General features: G+C 44.4%; 1 protein-coding gene across 10 annotated transcripts in view; it reads left to right on the forward strand.

Moving 5' to 3' along the window:
• LOC138193443 (solute carrier family 41 member 3-like) overlaps window positions 1-11,775 on the forward strand; it is a 33,894-nt gene extending 22,119 nt beyond the window's left edge. For 9 of the 10 annotated variants that reach the window (XM_069141486.1, XM_069141492.1, XM_069141489.1 and 6 more), the window contains 5 exons: window positions 756-900; window positions 1,235-1,314; window positions 4,982-5,116; window positions 6,403-6,551; window positions 8,122-11,775. In XM_069141486.1, coding sequence (XP_068997587.1) covers window positions 756-900; window positions 1,235-1,314; window positions 4,982-5,116; window positions 6,403-6,551; window positions 8,122-8,295 — 683 coding nt within the window. In that variant the 3' untranslated portion in view covers window positions 8,296-11,775. Of the gene's footprint in view, window positions 1-755; window positions 901-1,234; window positions 1,315-4,981; window positions 6,552-8,121 lie in introns of those variants that run through there. The other variant, XM_069141494.1, reaches the window with a different exon arrangement.
• The last annotated feature ends 390 nt before the right edge of the window (window positions 11,776-12,165 follow it).

The following is a 12,165-nucleotide window of genomic DNA, read 5'->3' on the forward strand; positions in this document are numbered from 1 at the left end:
TGCTCTAAATACACGTTGGACAACAGTTAAGGTAGTTTACCTCCTTTAAGAAGACATAAATATCCAAAGTTTGAAATCGACAAAAACTATACTGAAAACATGGTGGATGAAAAATATCACAGCCATAAATACCGAATTTTGTGTGTAACTTTTTGAAGTTATCGTGTCTTTGTCCTTTGCGTCTACCCATATTAAGTATCTGTCAGGTATTGCTGTCGGTGCTATTACCGTCTTTCATTGGCTACACTTGTGTTACCAGGTTGTTCTCTGGGTTTCCTCTTCCACTGCAGACACACACATGTAGCTGGCTGTCATAGTGACCCTGCGTGAAACTGCTGCGTCATCGTCTTCAACATGACACACGCACTTGCTGGACCTTTTGTCAGCCAATAAACAGACGAATGTGTGAATGTGCGCCTTTCCTGAAGTGACCGCGGCATGGTTTTGCAGGATGCACCGTGTGGCGCTCTGCAGTGTTTTCATATCGGCTTGATTGGAACCTTAGCGTATCTGATTCCGAAAAAAAGTACCAGGTACTATCCACGTATTATTATTATTAATAAAAAAAAATGTAAAAAAGCAGGAGCAGGAATAGACTTGAGTCATGATGAATAATACCGCCATGCAGTGGAAATGTGAAATTACTGCTACTGCTCATAAATCATTTTTTTTTAAAGCACAGCTGTGTTTTATTTACACTTTGGTGACCATCAATATAACCACGATAACCATTAATGTCTGTTCCTCTCCCACAGATATATGGTACCTGTCCCCCCTGGTGATCCTGGTGTTCCTCGCTATGATCCCTCTCTGGGTGGTCGTGGCCCGACAGAGTCCCCAGATCAGAGAGGTCCTCCGCTCAGGGTGGCAGCCTGTTATAGTGGCCATGTCCATTAGCAGGTATACACGCAAACTGATGTCGTTTAGTTTCTTCAAACTGTGTTTATCAACCTGACTGAGTAAAACAAAATAACATAAAGAGAACAGTTAAAGGTAGCGCTGTAGAGCACTTTATTTATGAGTGAGTATCTTCTGTGTTCTGCGACGTACATGTTTTACGCTGTCGGACGGATTTGCAGGTGTGAATGTGCCGAGATATACGAGGCAATGCACAAACAAAACTTTGTTGGAAAAGAGATCTTGAGCTCCAGCAGACGACCTGATAAACAGAGTGTACATTACATACACGGTAAACAGCTGCTCTTCTGGTTCTCTCTGTGTTTGCGATTTCCAGTTTCGGAGGCCTCATACTGGACAAAACAGTGAGCGACCCCAACTTTCAGGGGATGGCCGTCTTCACGCCCGTCATTAACGGTAAGCCGATCGATCACGGCCGCACGCTGTCATCACCTGAACAGCACCGTGCAGCTGTTCGCGGTGGAGTCCGGATCCGAGCTTTAAAAGTCGGCTGATGCACGGAGACTCCTCCGCCCTCACCGCGGCGGAAGAAAGTTGAAGGTGAAGGAGTCGGAGTGATTCAGCCGACTCGAAAGCTCAAAGCGACGCCTCTGCAGCCGAGACAGCCTCTGCAGCCGAGGCCAGAACCTGTAAAGATGAGACCTGAAGCTCGTGGTGATCGTGGCAGCTTTTTTTTTTTTTTAACGAGGTGCAGCAACTAAACACAAAAGCACGTATTCATCCGAGTGAAAATACCAAAAATGAGTTTGGGCTGTCAAAAAAAACAACAGCGAGGCAGGTAAAAGTCAACGCTACACTAACATCAACAGACAGCGTACCGTGTGCTCTACGTGTGATTGGCTGGTTTTCAGCATGTCATTTAAAATAACAACGTGCATTTCAACCTGCTGCTGTCTCCGACGTTCTGGTTAGATTTAAAGGCACAGGCCGCACATTTTGGGTGATGTCTGAAATTGTCAAATTTATTATTAAATCAGATCAGGACTTTTATTCTGACCAGGTATTTATTACCAACTGTAAATACTTAATGACTCTTTGGTGCTAAAGACACATTTTTAGTCTGGACAAAAAAATGACGACGGCACTCAGCCGCACCAGCAAGGACCGGGCGTGATGAACTATCTGGAGCAACTTACGTTTTTCTTTCAAAATTATTTTAATTGCTTTCGTGAAATGAACTGAAACCAGCGGTTGTCTGAAAGGCAGGAAACCAGTCGACATTCATATGCGATGCATCGGAAAGTCTTTGGCTCAAATATTAAAGTATATACGAGTTGAAGTTTGTGGGCTCAAAGGTGCAGAGCTGCCAACTGGTTCTGCCAATGAAGCTTTAAAACCACGGGAAGGTTTTAAGAAGCAGCAGCTTTTTCAGATGCACCGACGTCATGAAATGAAGCGTCATCTGCCACGATGATCACTCTTCACTTCAAAGTTAGAGAATCTCAACAGGAGAAGTTGAGATGTGACATCAACGCTACAAACTACTGCGAATGCATCCAATGCAATGCTCAATCCAGCCTGGTTGCTGTAATTTGTTTTAAAAGGTCAATGGATAACAATAAATCAAAAAAGTCATTGTCCAATAATAGCGAGTGATTGTACTAAAGCACTGCAAAGTCTCGTCAATGTTGATTTCTCCACATGCTTAGCTGCAAACAGCATGTGCAACTTACCACCTGCAGTAGTGATCTAATCTAAGTTACCGCTGCAGCCAAGAAGTGTTCAACGTGACTCTATTTAGTGTGATTACTGGTTCCAGAGCACGTAGAGCATTCAAGTTGAGGCTAACTTTAGCGAATCTGTCCTGGTCCTTTTTGGATTTTTGGGGGGAGTTTACAATTCAGCAGCAGCTAAACTCAGAATTTGAGATTGTATAGTTTTCACATTGAGTATTCCTCATCCACAAAAGTTGTCCTCTTGTGACAATGAAATGTCTCCTTCATTGTTTGAAAATGCAAACGATAAAGAGTAAAACTAATCCCTGTCCCTTTAGTTTGTCCATATTATCCTTAAACTGGGACTGATTTATTCTACACTGCATTAAAAGAAGGATGTCACTTGTTTCTAATTTGGTCATTAGTTGATGAGGATGCAAACGTTTTGCTGGTCTGTAGCCATTGAGAGCACATCTAACATCCCTTCCACAGGATTCATGTTCTAAAATAAGGTGTAGCTCAATTAGCTCTATAGTTATATTTGAGTTGTCAAAGAAGCTGATTCAGCTGTTGTGTCTAAAAATTACTGAAACCCTCCAGATGGAAATCGGAGCAACATCAATCAAGAGAGCTTACCAAACAATGAAACGAATGTCATCACGTTTTGTTTTTTTGAGCCATTACACTGGTGCAAATGCAGCAGAACTGCTTCGGTAACGCGTGATGGTCCGTTTAAAGGGCACCGTGGTGTCAAATGATGTGTCAAACGTCCCATGAAGTCCAAGTAAAAGAAGAGAGATCGACTCGCTCCGTTAGTGATTCACTGCCAGCCCTAAAGGCAGGACTAAATGGAGCAGAAGAACTAATCAGGAACAGAGGGAAGGAGAAAAGGGGAGCGAAAGCAGCATTTTGAAATGGTTTTGTAAACTGACCCATCCTGAAATCCCAGTTTAATAAGACTTTTTGGATTCGCATGCGTCTCTCTCCTCCGTGAGGAAGCCCCAATCAGCCGTAGAAATCAGAAAACAAAACAACGTCCGAAGGTTTGGAGTCACTTTGTACACAGAGTGCTGATTTTCTCCACGTAATGCCGTTTGCGAATGATGAGTGATGAAAAATGCAGCGAGACGCGAGAGAAGTGGAGTCGGAGAAGAAGCTGCCTTCAGATGAAGCGGTTTGGCTGCGAGGTGACGTTGCATGCAGAGGTCCACTGAGTAAAGCAGAAGAAGTCGATATGAACCACTAATGGTGCGCACCCGGCGTCCTGGCACAGCTGACAGGGCCTTTAAAAACCACGCACTCTCACTGTGACTGGTTCTGTTTGTTTCGACCCATCTTCACCACGGATTCTTAATCCTCCTTCTCTTCCTCTCTCTTTGCACCACTTTCTGCTAAAGTTCTAAACTTGCCGGTCTGGTTTGAATTTCCCATTTTTCTTCCCTCACTGGCTTTTCATATAAAACCAATATTATGTTTTATTCATAGTCCCCCTCCCCCCCCTCCAGTATTTTCCATCTCACAAAAGAACATCTGTGCCCAATTTTTTTTTGTTCTTTTATTTTTTTTGCGTTAAACACTTGGAGGTGTTTGATGTAACTGAATTAGGCACAGATACTTTGTCAACACCGAAATGAAATGGATGTGGGATCTTTCTGGGAAAAAAAAAAAAAAAAAGTTGTTTTGCACTCCACAGAAATGTGGCTTCGAGGAAGTGAACAAAATCATCTCGGCTTGCAGCAGAAGGAAAGAATAAAATCATATCACTGTTGGGCAAATGTGCATCTGGAACACATTTAAAAAAAATCTGATAATGACTTACCAAGCAGCTCAGGCATCTCGACACAGACTCTCAAGAATCAAGTTATCTGCCAGACTTTGAGAAATAATGATTTTTGCACAACCAGTTACATTTCCCCGTCAGAACCTTATAGCTGCAGGCGCTCCAGTTTCTTTCCGTACGTAGACGTGGCTGCTCTCTTTACTGTCTTAGGTACTGGGTGGAGCTTTTGTTTGTAGTCATCTCTCTTATTTCTTCAGTTGCCGTGACTCCTCTCTTCAGGGTTCAGCTGCTTTGACCGGCGCCCTGTTATCTAGACGGACTCTTCAATAACGCGGCCGAGCCGTCGATGTGTCATCAGTTGGCCCAAATTGGGCGCAAGCGATGACGAAACCGATTAAGCGTTGCTGATTATAAACCCGTGTTTATCGTCCCTTCTGGGAAAGAACTTTGTGTTTCAGCTGATCATGAAGACACAAAATCAATAACAGCTCCGGTCTCCCCATTTGCTGAGGCTTTACAGGACACACAATGCATGCTGATGTTTTTTTTGGTTGAAATAAAGTGGCAATTCACGACTACAAAAGTACCGTTGCTCATTCCGTCCTCTGTCTTTTGTCCCCACGTGTAGGAGTGGGTGGTAACTTGGTCGCCATCCAGGCCAGCAGGATTTCGACCTATCTGCACTTTTGGAGCATCCCGGGCGTGCTGCCCTACAAGATGAGGCAGCATTGGCCCAATCCCTGCATCACCTTCCTCTCCTCAGGTAACACCGGCTTGTTTGGAGGCACAGCTTGGTCATCGGGCTAACACAACATCGAAGGCGTTGAACCGCGCCGATTAAATGGAAATTCTCCAAAAGCAGTTGTTCAAAGAAAAAAAAAACGAGGAAAAAAAAACAGTAAGCAGTTTCTGGTGCAAAGGTATTCCTCTTCAACGTTGTGCATTCATAACACACGGCCATATTCTACTTCACCTCTGAAGCTGCTTTAGTCGGGGCGGCATGTGTCCTCCAGTCAACATGCCGACGCGTCCTTGGGCGAGACACTGAACCCGAAGTCGCTGCTGATGGCGGGCGAGCACCGTGCACGGCAGCTCCGTCACCGCTGGGGTGTGGATGAATAATTTGGTGAAAAAGTTTTGTTAGTGCAGACAATTTGCTATTTACCATTTAGTCAATGTTTATATATTACCACAGGATCAAATGACTGTGAGCGACGTGAAAATGTTCCATTTGCGTTTTGCGAAAACGATCCCCGTCTGCAGTTCCTCTCCGACCGACGGAGCATTTTTGGATCTTCGAGCTCGTGGTTTTGAATTTAGCGCCCACAACTTTCGTGATTGGATCACCTGTCGGGTCTCGGATCTTTTTTTTTGTTTCATTTTCTGCAGCGAAACAACTGTTTTTCAGCAGGGAACTCGACAAACCCTCCGTATGCTACTAAACCGAACAGGAGACTTCGGCAGACCGGTGAACTTTACGGACCTGAAGGAAGCGTTGAAGCGTTTGAGCAGCTCAAGAGCCAGACACTTTTCTCAAGTACTTTTTTAGACCAAAACAGAGCTACAAGGAGAGTGAATACTGGGCTTACATTGGTCAGGTGACTGGAAACATAACCCCCCCCCCCCCTTCCCTCCCCCCCAAATAAAATTGCTCGTGTGTTGATCAAAACCGTCTGGATGTGTAACTGGGCAACCGTTGGTAGCCATTTTGATAGTTAACGGTTCGGAAGAAAATACAATACCGCAGCATTGCTGTCATCTTTGTTGACATAATAGTTTGGAGTTAGCAGGAGATCTTTATCTTTCTGGTTTAGATATTCCATGAAGATAGCACAAGAGCAGATGAAGTCTAAACGCCGGTGATGAAAAGAGGGAAAACTGAACTTTCGCTGATTTTAAAGGTGCAAAAAAAAAACCAACAAAAAAAACCCGTCAGACATGACAGTTAACAGGGAAATCCACGCGCAGACTGACCATTTCATATAACGGCATCAAAATGTAGCGAACTGAAGGGATGACGGCCTTGTCTGTGTTGTGTGCGTCTCCCAGGGGTGAACTCCAGGTCAGCGCGGGTGCTGCTGATGCTGGTCATCCCCGGTCACCTGGTGTTCCTCTACGCCATCTCTCTGCTGCAGGGAGAGGAGGCTCCCATCACCATAGCCTTCACCGTCTGCTACCTGTCTGCCGCTCTGCTCCAGGTAGGACTCGGCTCCGCGCGCACAGGTTGTCCCACGCTTCCACGTCCCGCACGCGCAACGGGGGAAACGGAGGAAGAAAGAAATGCTTTTGATTTTCCCGTCAGCGCGACTTAACGCCGGAGAAGGTTTCTCACGAACTCTCACTGGCCGGCGGTCGGCCCTGAAGTTTCACACAACTGTGAAAACCGGCCGTCGGGAGGTCCGTCGTGAGACTTTGTACGGCGGGATAAAAATGGCCGGTACCGCCTGTTACCTAACTGTGAAATGACCCGGTGCCAGCTGTTGGTATTTGAGCAGCCGGCTGAGATGAAGATTCGTTCCAGGACCAAACGTACGCCCGTCGCCTTTCTGACCTCCTTTTCGTAACATCTTCTCGGCCGTTATGTGTTTGTAAAAACCTGAGACTCGTTAAATCGTGTATTATTGCACAGGATTACACGTCGTGTCCTTTGGTACCGAGTCAACGAATGTTTGGCAATCTCGGTCTCAAATAATCAGATGTCGTATTCGAGTCCAGAAAAGTCTTGGACTGACTGAATGATTTCGCCGCTCGGACTGAGATGATGTGATAAAAGAGCACACTGCTTCGACTGAACTATTTCAACTGTTTCTGCAATGCTTTTTAGTTTGGTCGATTTGAACCAAACACGTGAGAATTTGCAGCTATTCGTTCCAAGCGTCTTTTCCTTCCATTATTTTTTTTTTTTTTGCTGCTGTCCTTGAATTGTTTCTCAAATATGGAGGTTTGAACTGTTTTCGCTGACGTCAACATCAACCAATGCATCCATTCCTTTTATCTCGCTGCTCTACTGATCTCACTTCAGTTCAGTTTTAACCACTTTCATCTATTTCCATTGTGAATTCATTACTATTTGCTGTTTCAGCAATTCATCCGTGAAGTGTCACCACTTCCACCCATTTGTTGGTGACTTTTATCTCACATGAACTATTTCAAACGTTTTTTTTTTTTTCTTTTATTCATTTGTACATGACATTCACTAGTTAACTAGTTTATCCTTTTGTCCATGACGTTTATCTTACGTTAACTATTTCATCTTTTTGTCCTTGAATAATGTTTTATCTATTTAATCCCTCTTTGCTAATGTCAACTGTTTCAATTTTCTGTCCGCTTTTCTGCGTTTGGCCATTTATCCACAACTCTTGGCAAACGTTAACGCTTTCATTTGCCCACTTTTAGCTGTTTCAACAACTCGTCTCTTTAGTTTGAACTATTTCACCTTCTCTGTTGCTTTCTAACCGGTGGTCTTATAAACACACTGTATCGTGTGATGCTAAAGGGGTCCGACCACCCGTGTGTACGTACTGTGAAGTCAGGCTTTAGATTGTAATACTGTTTTTGCTGTTGTCCTCCTTCACATTAATGTGCAGGTCCATTTTTATTATTTTGAATCGGCTCATCCACAAATGAAAAAAAGATGTCGACAGCTTAACCCCCCCCCTCCTCCCCCCCGCAGGGTTCAAGTCCTTCACTGTGTTTTGATGCTCACTCTGTTCCTCGTATTGATTTCCTATCCACGACTTGTTAATTCCGTTCGCCGTCTCTCTTCAGGTGGCTATCCTTCTTTATCTCGCCGACCTCATCGTCCGTTCGATGTGGAGACGGAGTCTGGACCCTGACAACTTCTCCATCCCCTACCTGACCGCCCTGGGGGACCTGCTGGGCACCGGCTTCTTGGCCCTCTGCTTCCGCTGCGTCTCATTGGTTCAGAGCCTGAGTCTATAATGGTTTTCCCCCGCCGAGCCCTGAACTCTCCGCCAGCCACTGTCCTACTGCACCAATGCTGTCGCATTGACAGAAATGCTTTTGATTGGACAATAAAGCATTTTCTGATCTTCGTCACGAGGCCAGTTCACACCAAGGGATTTGTCTCTTTCACAAAGTCAAACCTTCACGCCGGTGGAGAGACGGCACAGGTGACACCCGCCCATTTACACCCGGTCATCCGGGTGAACGTCCGAGTTCAGCTCAACAGCCAATCCAGTCCTTTTCATTTCAGGGCAAAAATGTCTGTCGCTTTAGTTTCCCTGCAAATTTGGTCCCTCTGCGCTCCGCTGAGCTCGTCAGACGGGTTTGTAGCAGCTTATCAAAGCAAGTCAACATGACAGCACATCAGCGAAGTAGTTCAGGTTTTGTTTTTTTTTCTTTTCAAACGGCCTTTACTGTGAACAGTTGACCTGTTTGTTGGTGAACAAAAAGACTGCCAGCAGCCTGTTTCAGTGGGCTGGAGGACATGCTGGAGGACATGCTGGAGGACACAGATACAGATACGTACAGTGTGTTGTTCACTTAACTGGAACTGTCCGATGTATGACAGGCCAAACCATTTGGCATCTTCATTACTCATTTAGCGTGAACGGTACAGATGTTGCTGTTCACATCAGGTTGAATACATAGAATGTTTTATCGTCTCATGGAAATCTTCTCCAATCCACAGAACGTACCTCTGAGAGTCTGATCACCAAAATCCTCCGTTTTCATTGCGTTTCCCGCTAATTCGTGTTTAGACTTGTTTTTATTTTCCCGATCCTGAGACAGACAGAGGTGACTGGTGTGATCCAAGTGGAAGAGTTGGAGAAAAATAAGGAATATTTCAGCAAAATGAGGCGAAGAGCAAAACGGGACTGACCACAAAGACCGTTTGATGGAGGGAAGTTCTTGACGTCTCCAAACGTGTTGGTGTTCACGGTCCCGACTTTGTTGGTCCATCACGGCAGCTTCCGCGCACACGGGACGACCCGTTTCTCGTGACTAGTTAAATAAAACCCTTTTGTGAGAGCAATTGTTGAATGTTGTGGGAAATGGACTTTAGTTATTTGGTTTTTTTATGAATGGTATTCATATTTAGACATTTGTATTTAACCTGGTAAAAAAAAAACTGAGCTTTCCAAGAAGGCTGGTAGCAGGAACGGTTCTGCCTCCCAGCACCTCTAAAGCTCACTTATTAAACGTTGTATCTCCTCCCGTACCCCCCCCCCCCCCGCCCCCCTCCCTTCTCTTCACCAACTGTGCTCCACAACACTGAAGCCTGACGACGTGTCCTCACCCACCGCTGCTTAAAGCAACCTTCAGAGTCCCACAAATATTTTTGCAATATTTGTATTTATCGTGTGTTATTTTGCTGCCGCCCGGTGTTCAAAAACAAAAGAAAACAGCAGTCCCAGTAGTTCTCATCCATCAGCCCAGGTTCGACTGTTGGTGTCCTCTAGCTGCAGGGGATCCGTCCCTCCTTGACACTACCAGTCCCTTTAACGGAGGTTCTCCGAGCCTTACCGTTCATGAGGACGTTGATCAGAACCATCAGACCTCATCAAAGAACAGATTACAGTCGAAGGCGCGTTCAGACGGGAAGCAAAAGCACTTTTGTTGTTGTTGTTGTTGTTGTTGTTACGTCGTTTCAGACGCACACATTTTGTTTCCGTGTTGTTTTTTTGTGGAGCTCAGCCTCCGAACGATTCCCAACTCACCTTCGACTCCGGCGTCGTGTCCCGAGTGACGTGTGAGCGCACTGACACTATTCACTCATTGAACATCGAGATCAAAAACTACAAAAAACAAAAGTATTTGAGAGGCTGTAACAGACTAATACCACTACTAATAATAACCATGTCCTCGCTACGGTACATGTCTCACGATTGAAGTTTCTTCTCAGAGATTTACTCGACGTCTCAGAGAGACGCTGAAACACCAGCGTGTTGTCTCAACGCGCTCACTACGACGCGGGGGATCGTTGCTGCTGTTGCTTCTTGTGCTCGTCTTTTTAAGAAAAAAACCTCCATTTCCACACGGCACTTCGGTGTTACCAGTGCTTCGCTGACAGCTTCTGTTGTGACACGGTGAGACGATAGAAAGGGATGAACTACTCGAGTCGCAGTTCGTTTCACTGGAGCTCACCGAAGGAGATCTGCAAGTGCGTTCACTGTGATGCTGAGAGACACCGGCTGCGTTGTCTCGACTCGGCAGGCCGGACGGCAACAGCTCAAATCAGCTGGATTATTATTGTCCGCGTGTACTTCTGACGTTTATGCTGGTTAAACTGTAAACTGGACTTCTGAATTATCGTATGGTAAAAGTTTGAGATCGCTAGAAGTCACAAAAATGATTTGAATTGTCGATGAGGGCTCTATAGAGGAAATGCATAATGATGGTCATTTAAAGGAGAAGTTCAGGTTGGGTTTTTTTTTTTTTTTTTTTGGGGGGGGGGGGGTATGTTTATTCATTTTATTGCCATGAAAGTCCCATTGAAATTTCCCCCAAAAATACAAGTCACTAAAACTCCAGTGGTTCACTCCAAATAATCACATAAGGACAATATAAAAAAAAAAATCTGATGTTGGTCCCTATTATTATGATTATTATGATTATTATTATTATGATTATTATTTGTAGAAGCCATCTCCCATGGGCTGACGTTAAACTGGGGTTCGTCTATAATAACAGACAGAACGATGGCGTAATCTTTAGACAACAGATTACAAGTGAAAACTTTGACTTGGCAATGAAATGGATATCATGCGCCGAAATTCCTGTCGACATAACATGCTCCAATTTGTATGATTGAGAGGTTCCCGTGGAGGGAACTTTTTTCAACGTGGAATAACCCCAAACTGTTTCATTAACTACTGCGATGAACCTGCTAGCTTATCTTTAAGTGAGGTGAAAAAAAATAAATTAAAAAAAAAGCACTTTTCCCAAAGCATGGAATCCATCCTTTAGTGAATGTGGTTTATCGTCCAGCTCTGTTAATCGGTACGGGAAGAGTGTGAAGGTGAAATATCGGACCGCGAGCTTGCACTTTTGTTTCATGAAGACGTCTGGAGTTGCCTTGAGAACAAAACTGTCAAACGTGTCGTAACTAAAATAACGTGTACAACAATGTCTAAATAGGCTTCATTTTAACGTTGCAACGGTCTTTTCTCTTCAGCTACCTGCAGGCCAAACTTTGTACTGTACGTCCAACGTCAACACTGCCACATTATGACTTTAGGGCCTTTTTAAAATGCCTTTATTTTCTAATTGTGCTGCGTTCACTGTCACCCGAGCTTCCAGACACGTGTTACGTCTTGTGTGTGCGCAGAGACGAAGTGTGGAATCAAAAACAAAAAAAACGTTTCTTGAGTGTTTGTGTGATTTTTTTGTTTTTTTTGTGGCTATGAATTATATTTTAATAAAAACCAACAGAGTAATGAAGTCTGTGTTACTTGACACGATGCTTCGTCACTTTCCATGATCACAGCTTGCATCTATTGCCAAAGCTTCAAAATGTGTTTTCTCTTCTGTGTTTGGAGGATTTTATAATCACCTAAAAAAAAAAAAACTAAAAAAAAAAACAACAGCAACTTTTCAAAATGTTAAATTATGAACCGGTTGAATCGTTTGTATGTGTGACCAGAAACGCCCTCTTCAAGGTTTTATTCCTCCATCAACCGGCGAAGCTGCAGTTAACGTGTTCGGGCTCGTATGATGACGGTGGGGAAGACTTTGGTTGTCGGTTCAAATCCAAACGAACACCACAATTTGCGTCAATAACATAAACAAAGTAATGCGTGAAGGCGGAGGTGGTTTGGAAACTGCTGTGTTCGGTGGGGTCAAATT

The sequence above is a fragment of the Embiotoca jacksoni genome, unplaced genomic scaffold, assembly GCF_022577435.1.
Source record: "Embiotoca jacksoni isolate LCO1_2020_lvr unplaced genomic scaffold, fEmbJac1.0.p SCAF_9, whole genome shotgun sequence".
NCBI classification, from domain to species: Eukaryota; Metazoa; Chordata; class Actinopteri; family Embiotocidae; genus Embiotoca; species Embiotoca jacksoni.